The 11,193-nt window shown below is 35.8% G+C and overlaps 1 protein-coding gene across 3 annotated transcripts in view; it reads left to right on the top strand.

The window, feature by feature from the left end:
- Window positions 1–3,497, top strand: part of BTBD8 (BTB domain containing 8) — a 36,584-nt gene extending 33,087 nt beyond the window's left edge. For all 3 annotated transcript variants that reach the window (XM_040565390.1, XM_040565391.1, XM_040565392.1), the window contains one exon: window positions 253–3,497. In XM_040565390.1, the coding sequence (XP_040421324.1) occupies window positions 253–722 (470 nt within the window). In that variant the 3' untranslated portion in view covers window positions 723–3,497. The remainder of the gene's footprint in view (window positions 1–252) is intronic.
- Window positions 3,498–11,193: the final 7,696 nt, after the last annotated feature.

Below are 11,193 nucleotides of genomic sequence, written 5' to 3' on the forward strand. Positions count from 1 at the left end.
AGAAACTTAATTATGGAGGTTATTGTTAATTACCAGTGGTGATTGCTGCTTTAACTTGATTTATAAACCATACTTTGTTTTTTATATAGGAAATAAATGCCTAAAATTTTGTCAATTTTGTATAACCCTCCATCACCCCCTTTTTAACCTGGTTGGATTATCTTTCATGAATGAGTTAAATTTGTTCTACACAGCCCTGAGGGGAGGATCATCTGCAATTTTTACATTGTACAGTATTGTGAATTATTTCAGGAGACATAGATGATTATGACACAATGGCACAAACCTGCATGTTTGAGCACCGGCCTGCAAAAACCCTTTCTCCAATATATGAGATGGATGTTGGAGAAGCAATTGAGCAGAGGATGGATTCAGAAACAGCAGTTCTAGATGTGGATCTTGAAGATCAGCAGTTTGCAGAACAGGATTGGACTCTTCTCAGGCAACTGTTATCTGAGCAGGACTCAAATATAGGTTTCAAAAACTCTGTTCCTGAAGACCTTAACTTAGCACAATGTCTAATCAATCAGACACTGTTTCTGGCACGAGATGGTTCGAATCCTCAGGGTACATCACAAGTTGACACATTCAGTAGGTGGACTGAACTTATGTCTCCACTTGATGATTCTTCAGCAAGCATTACAGTGGCAAGCTTTTCATCTGAAGACTGTTCTTCCCCTCAAGGGGAATGGACAATTCTTGAACTGGAAACTCATCATTAAGGTGATCAAATGTTTGCAACTAACTCCAATCCATTCCCCAAATCTATTTTTGATGCGTTGTTTCCATACAATAATGAAATACTGCATCAGTCAAGAACAAGCAATTCTTGGTACTGAGGCAATCTTTCTGATATAATGAGGTAAATATGTTAATTTATAATCGAGATTTAATTGCAAGTACAGTAATTTTTCAAGACTTAAACGTATGTCTTTTCTAAAATGAATTTTGAGCATGTATTTTCTAGAATTGTTAGAAAAATTAGATGACCTGAACGGAAGATCGTGGTTTCCTCTCTCCTTTTATCTTCCTTTTTGCCATTTAATAGTCTCATTAAGCAAGAATTTAAAGATGACTGCACAATTAGTAGAGTTATTCCCTCCTTTTTTTCCTCTCTCTTTCTCTATATGGTGACTCAATTTTACAACAATAAAGATTCAGAATGGTTGCGTCGAAAGGTCATGTCTGCCAATTCTGCTTTAAATAACAGAAATTTGTGTTCACAGGAAAGGTTCCAATATGAATCCTCTTTGGGCTTTATTAATATGAGCAGCTTGTTTCATCTGTTTCATCCACGTATGATTTTTTTTTGTATTTTTTGTTTACAAGTTTTCAATAAATTTTTGTAATGGTCTTTCCTTTAAATATAAGTCTTAAGAGGCTCTGTGCTCTAGGAAGGGCATTGTTTCTTGAAAATGCACGTATTTAAGTAAATATTTTTAATGGCATAGTACGTTAATTCAGAAGAGTCAGGAGAATGCTGCTCCTGTTTGAAAAGAGTATGTCTGATATTTCCAAAAAGTATATCTCAGTCTGCAGTCCTGGTAGAAATAATCTAGTCACTCATATCAGAAGTCTGACGTTGTCTAGAACTAGCTTTGGGTTTGACTTCCTTACAGTTGCACCCTTCTGACACTGCCTGAGGCATAGCTAGATTCTCAGAGATTTGGTTTTGTTTATTCTCATAGATACTACATTTTTGGAGGGGTAATAAGATTCTTTTATCTCTCTAGTGCAGCTTCTATCCCGAGACTAAATGTCAACGTAACCATTCTTCTGTGAGCGGAATGAGATAGGACATCCTTCTCAGTACTGCTCATTCTGTTGCTTCTAGATATGAATTTGGGCATAGAGGGGACTGTTTATTGTCTCTTCTGATTTGATGGGGGAAGAGGGGAGGGAGAAATTATTCATTGTTCTTACAAAGACAGAATTCTTCCTGAAACACAGAGGGGTTTTTTCCCTGCAGGGGTTAGCCCCTCTAAAATACCTGCAGTAAGGAAATGGTAGGGCTTGTCATTCACACAGTTCAAAATCTAAAGAAGTATTCTACCTCCTCTTAGTCATTAGCAGAAGTGCCGTATGGCAGTAAAGGCTAACTTTTTTTTTTTAATCATAAAGCACAACTTTAGCTGACTTTACCCACTGATAATACAGTCAGTTTTGCCGACTTTTGCAGAACTCTGACAGGGCACCTTAATTTTCTGTAGGAACTTCATTTATTTTTATCAATAGTCAGAAACTCTCAGTTATGTTGAAATATGAAGTTGCCCCAACACATGACTAAAGTCGTCATAAAGTCATAACTTGTCTTTGGACTTGACACAATGAAGGGCTCTAAGGCAAAACATTTACTCAAGAAAGCCACTTTTTTGAACTTCTGATACAGAAGTAAAAGTGACATTTTATTTTCCCCAAAGTAAACTGAGGAGGAATTGTATTCCTTTCTTTAATATCAAGAAAGGGGGGTAAAATAAAACCCTCCTTTCTCTTCATATCAATGAAGAAGGACTCAAAACCTATGCAAGAAAGATATTCAATCTCATAGTAACTTTTCCTGTAGTCGTCTTAGCTTTTATCAGCATTAATATTCTGTGATATTAAAATTCATAGTATTTTAAATATTATATGTTGTATATAGCCAAGCCTTTATTATTGGAGGAGTTAGAAGAACCTTTAGAGGTGCAAGTCATCAAGAAAACTTAGCTTTCACCTTCAAGGTCACAAGCAAGGACGTTAACTTCTGAATCAATTAAAGAACTCTAGTATCAGCCATAGTAAAAGACTCTACAGTAAAAAAAAACTCTAGAGAAGCTCTCACAGAATATTGAGGAAATGTTTTTTTTCTCAACTTCTGTGCAAAAGACTGTCATAAAAGATGATTACAATACAGTTTAATCAACTTTAAAATCCTGGTTGATGCCTCTGGTGGACATTCAAATGTTAAATGAAATGATGGAAAGGAGAAGATAAAGGATTAGGAAAAGTGACAAAGTGAAAGAAAGATTCCCCTAGTCTATTTTTTGCTTTACCCATATTTTTAACTTCTTACCAAATTAAAAAAGTAACTGAAAACCACCACACAAAGTTTCACACTTTGCATATTGAGATATAATCACATTACTGAGCTGTGTTTTTATTTACTTTTCCAGCTGTAGTATAACAATTAAATCAGATTCTCTCTTCAAGTACCCACTGATGTTATAATTCCTGTAATAGTTTTGCAGCAGACCAATGATTAAGATTTGGTGTATTGTTCAATTGATGCATATGTAGCAACAGAATTCAGCTTCCCACAGCCACAGACTCTCTGTAGAAGTAGCAGGAACATAAAGCAGTATTGTTTTTAATTCACATTACCAGACTGCCTGAGAGTCTTAATCAGACCAGCATCCCACTGGCTAGACACTGTACAAACACAGAACAAAAACAAAGGCTTCCCAGAGTGGCTATAATCCAAGTTAAGACAAAAGATTTAAAAAAAAAAAATACAAATGGCTGTAAAAGTAAAATCAGAGTCAATATTAGTTCAGCCGATTAGCAATAGTTTCAGTGTAGCATCAGTTTAAACGGTTGTGGTTTTTTCTCTCTCTATGCATTATAGGAAGGGAAAATTGGAGGAAGCTGTAAGGATCTATATTCCTGCTCGTGCTCGATGTTGTTTAATAGTCCCTCCTCATTTAGGAGGTTGTGCAAGCTTTAGGCAGGTATAGGTGGCTATCTGTTTAATAGCACCAATGACTTGAGTTCTCTGGAGTCCTGCTCACATCTCCTGACAATCATTCTGCCAATGTATTGGCCTCTTCTCCAAAACATGAGAGAATGGACAAAGGTTTGTTTGAAAATTTAATATGCAGGTAACCAAAGCTAGTGTCATGGGCCCCGAATGAATAGTGCATAAGAGGTCCTGAATGACCTCTGAAGTAAAGACAAGGTACGTACACCCAGTGAAACAAGATGGCATAGTCAAAGTAATGGTTAAGGATTTACCTTGGCAGTAATATTTTGAATGAGTAACAGCAGTAAAATTGTTTTTTTGTCAAAGTCTAGAAGAGAAACTTGCAATCAAAAGGTGATACTGACAGCTTCCATAAGATCCGCTTATGTGAATGGATAAAGTTTCTTGTAGCCTACAGGGAATAAAGAATCAGAAATTTAGAAGGGAGGACTTGGAAATCAGACTTTAAGATGATGACCCTGGTTTTGCTTATCCTGAATGATGTTTTATGGAAGTGAAAAACAAGGAAGGATGTTTAACAGGTATAGACGTATTAAGTTCAAAATAGGCTAGACCTCCAGAAGGTGATGTCAATAGGCATAATTAACTGTTTTTGTCTGGAAAGGAAGAGTCTGGATTGCACTGGAGAAGCGTATCTGCCAGTTTTTCACATGTGCTAACTAAAATTGTATTTGTGAAATAAATCACATATTGCAGACAAGAAAAGACAAAGAACTTGAAGCCTGAACACTTGGACCCCTACAGGAAATTGAAGAAAGAGGAGGTTCTTTCAAAGGATTTGGTTGAAAAATAATCAGGGAAGCTAAGAAAATAAACAAAGGGGAGGACAGGAGTCAATTGAGGAAGGCAGAATATAAGAAAAATTATTGAAAATGGACCACGAGATAGATGATGTGAATAAAATAGCAATTTTGAGGCTGGTTAAGAAAATGTTCTTAGGTGCAATCAAAATGAGATTCTAGCTTCCTTCGAATGAATGGCAGGCAGATACCAGCTTGGAAGTGTATGAGAGAAAGGTAGGAAGGAAACTGAAGCTAGCGATTGAGAGGCATCAGTTAACAAAACACATCAGTTAATATGTTTAATTTTGATTTTAAATGCGTAAGTTGCCATATTTATACAGCATAGCACAAGAAATCAGGAGACTAAGACCTAAAATGAAGATCAGGAGAGATGAGTAAGTATGCATGAAATAAGATCAGCATGCAGTCAGGGCTGTTACTGTAAGTGATCGGATGAGAGTGCAAGAGATGAATGTGTGCTTTTGTGGTATGGGTAGTGGAAAAGATGCATCATAAATATATCATTTTTCTCTTGGAAAAATTTGCTACAGAATCATAGAATGAATAGAAACAGAAAAATCACAGAAAAAACAGAAAAATGAAGGTCTGTAGCACGTCAAATTGGAATAAAGTCAGTAGACAGGAACACAATGCTCACTGGAAATAGTTACTTGAGATACAAATGTTCGCATTATGATAAAACTACTTTGAAAGTATTTTGAAAAAGATTAGTCAAGAAGTGTAAGAAATACGCCTTGCAATATTTTTAATTTCTGGCTAATACATGATTTGACTGTATGTATTGAATAATCTTATTCCACATTTTACTTTTTAAGGTTTTAAATCTATTTCAAAACTACACTGAATTGTCAAACCTACAAATTTTAATATTGCTTCGGAGGAGCTAGTGGGCAAGAGAACTTCCCATTTTCCTCACACAAAGTTTGTCCATAATACAAATTCCCCTAACATCATCTACCTTATTTTCTTTCAGGAAATATACACACAAAAATTAATGTACCTGTTCTAATCACAGATCACAGGGGACTATTTTAAAACTCTGAATATATATTACCGCCATCTGCAAAATAATTACTAGCATGTTCATACTACTTTGTTGCAGAAAAGCTAAACCTTTGCATGAAGGAATTAAGAACTGCTCTTATGTTGATTATCTGTTGCTCAAATCCAAGACATTTAAGTAGGCATAATTTTGCTTCCACTAATATCAAAGGCAAAACAATTCCTGTTGACCTCTGCTAAAATAGGTTCAAGGCTTAGCTATATTAAATGCATGTACTAGAAATGCTATTTTTCCAATATCTGTATTTCTTACTATTCTAGTTTTATTCCAACCTATAATACTGTACAATTGGAATGGTGACAAATTGCAGCTAGAAAGACTTCAATTTAGGAGTTATAATTGTATGTATTCTGTTAATATTTCATGCCTGGAGTGATTTAACATTTATACTTTGATAGATGACATTCTTGCCAGGACTACAGAGGAACTAAAGACAAAAGAGAGAATCAGAAGTAGCAGCTTTGCTACAATAGATGATTCCACGGAAAGGGGCTTTTACATTTGAAACCCAATATAATTAGAAGCTTTAATCTCTTGCAGAAAATCCATAGTGGTTTTCACCTACATCTCTTGAACACTATAGCTATAAGCTATATATGCTGTTTTTCAAAAATAAGCTTTAATGTATTCTATTTTGGAAAAATTACAGCTCAAATCCATTCTTTGCTCATTTAAAACCAAGCTTCCTATCGGCAACTACTACATGTGTTTAAGGAAACTAAACATGGAAGAAAATGATTTATATAAAATGTGGATATCAGTTAAGGAAAAATACTGATTTCAGTGTGTATATATATATACACATATACATATTTTTTACCTTTGATAACTAATAGGTGAATAAGCTAAACAATGCGTGCAAGCACATGCACACCTATTTATTTCTTGCATTTAACCTTTCTTTTTTACTTGCTATACAATCATCTACACTGTACAGTGAATTAGGCGACAGTTTTGCAAATGTGAGTAAATCTGCTCAAACATTTGCAGACTGGCTTTCAGGTTAACATTCAGTTCTCAGAAAGGGTAATGGAACTGGCACTGGGGGCAGGCACTGTGCATACTCATGTTTTTAGATGGTATGCTCAACTTAATGAGATTCTAATCCTGATGAACCATCTGGATGGAGTTAAAGTATGCGATAATTAATAATGGAATTCCATTAGGTTGCTTCCCTGATCTCTGATTTATTACTGAAATTCACAGCTCAGAAGACTGTTCCGTTAGGGAAATCTAAGTCCTGAGAAATGTAACTTTCTGCATTACGTGGAACAAACGATCTTTTGCTATTGCACTGTAAAATATGAATGCTGATCAGATCTCCAAAACCAGAAGCCTCAGTATTTGGGGGGAGGTGACTATACCTCAGTAATTAGATACAGTTAGCAAGGACATCAATGGTCAAAATATTTTTTTCAAAATGTTAACTGAAGACAACTGAAGTGGACAGAACTGAATGCTCTGGTGAACCTGAACACTTGCATGTACAAATGTGGGGACTGACCCCATTACCCAGACAATTCATCACATTTTATGATTATGTACTGGAGTAAAAATGACTCTGACTTTTTCTCAGCTCCCCCTGAAGTTACTGTGAGTGGTATCAGATGCATATTTATAAAACTAGGGATATTTTAAAGAGTTTGAACAGAAGGATTGGTATCCTGAATAAAAAAATTTAGCTTGTATAACCATATTAAGACTGAGCTTAGTAAGGCTGTAACAAAGGTTGGATATTAGGAAAAACTTCTTTACCAAAAGAGTTGTTAGGCATTGGAATGGGCTGCCCAGGGAAGTGGTTGAGTCACCATCCCTGGGGCTCTTTAAGAGACGTCTAGATGTTGAGCTTAGTGATATGGTTTAGTGAAGGACTTGTTAGTGTTAGGTCAGAGGTTGGACTCGGTGATCTTGGAGGTCTCTTCCAACCTAGACGATTCTGTGATTCTGTGAAAGGACTTAAATTGAAGAGCATCCTCATTTCTGCAACCCTCACTTAATCCTCTTGTACCTTGGGTTTACTCTGATCAAACAAATGTGTGATTTTTCTTAAACTTGTGTTTAGTGAGATCATTTTAGTTTCTTGCTTCTTTTTTTATAACCCTCCTTTGAATGCAGCATGGCATCCTGCCTTTCAGTAGAATTATATCAATATGCTTAAGATTAGTATAACTAGGACAAAACATACGTACATGCCAGATTCAGTGTTGGTAGCATAAAAACTTTTAGTTACCTTCATAGAATGACGTAATTTTAATGCTCGTGAACATAAGACCCACCTCTAAGTGAAATTTTGTACCTGTAACAAGAGGTCTACCTGTATCTTTGTGGTAGAGCAAGAAACTTAAATCCCTATTTTCTGGATTGTCGTGCTCTAGTAATTGAGATTAATCCTAAATATGCATAATGGGATGCATTTGGAGAAAAGTCTGAGTCACTAGCTGTAGTCTGTGCCTTAATGGATCCTATAATATTTTGACCATTCAGTCTTTGGGAGAGTAAGGAGCATGTTAAGCTCTCAAGCTGAATGCTTGCATGTTTTCAACCTGCTTGTTTTCCAAACGTTAATAATTAGAATCACAGCTGGGGCCTAAGTAACCATATCTCCAAATGATTCCTTGTAAACCTAGTCTTTTGCTTCCAGAATCACTGTATGGTTGCATAGTCCCACAAGCTTTTTTCCCCATGCTACATATTGAAGATTCTTAATTGATTTGTGTATGACAGATGGAAATAATAAACCCTATGTGTAACTTAAAAGCTGTGTCATTGTACTTCGTTGAATGCGTGGACTGCTGCCATCAATTTTAATTTGTGTTCTGTAAATTCAAAAAAAAGTGACTTTCTTTTTCCATTCATTTAGTGGACCTTCAGTCCATCTTTCTCTCCTCTAATACAGAAAAAAATACTTTTTCTTGGATCGTGTCATCAGAGAACAAGACAGGTGATGTGTGTGAAGATGAAAAATTAGTTTTCTCACAGGAATCCATAGAAAAGGAAGATAAGTAGCTGTGGGACTGACCTGCAAAATCAGGTATCAAAAAAGGTGCTGATTCAGAACATACAGGATATGATCCAGCAGAGCAGAGAAACATTAATTTTGTGAGCGATACTGCCTTGTCATAAATTAGTTATTAATCCAAATGCTTAAGCCATTATCTTCATCATATGAAAGTTCTAATCCCAAGATCTTTCTATTCCTGCCTAAGAGGAGTTCTTAACTCTGTGCCCAGGCCTTACTTGGTATACTGCCAGACACAGCCCTATTTCTCCTCTCTGCTGCAGCTTCACCCTGTCTTTTATCATAAAAAAAGCAGCATAAAAATCTTCTCATTTAAAGCTCTTTTGCTTTCTTCTTGATTCATTATTAGAATTCTAACAATCAGTCTCTTGATGCACTGGTCAAATCCTCAAGACTGAAAGCGTCCAAAGTTGTAGAAGAACTGAAGGTCCTTCAGTAACATCAGTTGTGCATTACGTACTTCCTTTCAACCTAACCCTACACAATTCTTCTTACGCATTTTTTACATTCTTGCAGAACACTTCAGTAGGTCTACAAAGTTTAGTAATAATTGGATACTTAATCTCCATACATTTACAACTGAGTTTTTACTGTAGTCCCAAGTAGCCTCCTATGTTGGCCTCAATTGCCTCTTAGGTCAACATCACTGCAAATAACACAGGTTCCAGAAAGTTTGTGTGTGGCTCTGTGTGCACATCCCCAAAAGGACAAAGAACTGGGTTAACAGCTGTAAGAAGTCATAGACTTGAACCTTTGCTGCAAAATTAAATCTCAATGTTACAGGGGTCAATTGTAGTCTCAAGGCTACAGCATTGATCCGAGTGGTTCAGTACGGAAGAGGAAGGACGGACACTCACATCAAGCATGGAATTAGTGCAGATATGGTAGTGAAGCAGTACTTAGCTCATAACATCAGACCACACAGGATCCCTCAAAGTCACTTTTTGAAAGGGAGAACACTTAGGGGGAAGAATACTCTAAAGAATATGTTATTGAAAAAGTATACATCTTTTTTTAGTCCAAGCTCTATTTAAATGGCCTTCTACTTAGATGGCAGGAACCAACTATAATTATAATTCGACATTATGCAAATACCTTATTTCAAAACTAAAACCTAGTCAGTCAGTATATAAATACTACTGTTTCTCATGTAAACACAGTTTTAATAAAATATAATGACACATATCTGAGGACTAGGAGGTTTAATAAAATCATTTTTGATAGTCCTTCACTTTTTAGTATGTTGAATGAAGACTTGAACGTCTTTGCATTTCTTGAAACCAAGCCTGTTTTTATATTCAAGCAGACTGGCTGGAAGCAAGATTCTTGTCAATGTCATAAACTGCACTACTTATACTGCCCTACTGCATAAAGCAAATGAATATACTGCAGGCGCTGAGGACAGCCTTGATATTCCTAGCAATTCTCCACCTCATCAGAAAACTTTCCAGATGTGGATTGAAAATTATTTTCAGTTTCAGATTCAACATGCTTCATTTGCCCACTTGACCTCCAAACATTAACAAATACTATTTAAAAAATATATTTCAGAGGTGGAGTCAGTAACAAGAAATCATCCTGCTCAAAAGTAAGAGTAGGACTGTCTAATATGTATTTTTGCTTGCCTGTTTTTGTATAGTTACTGTACTAATCTTTAAGCTAATGATGGGTATCCTAGTGGTAAAATGTTAAAACTTCTCGAAATGGTTAATTTTCAGTATGTGCAAACCTCATACAGCCCAGGTACAGCATTAAGGTTAGAAATCCAGCTTGAAGAAAGGGACAGCTGAGACAGATATACATTGAGAACAGGCTCATAAGCTGTGAAGAGGCAACCCCTTCGTATTTAGTAAATGGCTATAGCAGAAAAAGACATCTGCTGGTATCCCAAGAGCCTAAATCCAGTATTTATATTTCTCCATATTTTTTAAAATGTAGTAATTTATTCTTGTACTGTATGTTTCTAACAATATTACACAGAATGAAACAAAAATCTACTCACCTGTTAAGTATATTTATATTGTGAATTGTCATTTTATTCCAACCTACTCCTTCAGAATTGATGTAATTCACTTAATGCTCATACATATTAAATGTATTCCAAAATATTAATTCAAAGGCACTATAGTGTTATAAAATCAAGTACGACCACTTCAGCAACAGTTCGTACCCCAGAATTCCTCTGTACTGGAAGTACTGAAACACAAACTCATTCACAGTGTGCACGAATTCAAGCATCAACATCAGCAGATGTCAGTTGGATCATCAACCCTCATCATAAAACTGCCTTATTATTTTATAATTGTATTTTTAAAGAATTCCTGATGTTCTCAACACTCGGATTTTTGTATGCAGTCAGAGCAGTCAAAAAAGGTAATGGCTCCACTGTGTTACAGGAAATGGCTTCACAGTTCATTGGTCATGTCACAGCCATCCAGAAAAACATTGGAGCCTGGATACCTCATGGATTTATTTTCCTTTAATATGCTGACTCCTACATTTACACTTCATAGAAATTTAAGAATTAGGAATTAGACGTATTTGACTTATTTTCAATAGTTGTGTGACA

This window comes from Cygnus olor, chromosome 8, assembly GCF_009769625.2.
Source record: "Cygnus olor isolate bCygOlo1 chromosome 8, bCygOlo1.pri.v2, whole genome shotgun sequence".
Lineage (NCBI taxonomy): Eukaryota > Metazoa > Chordata > Aves > Anseriformes > Anatidae > Cygnus > Cygnus olor.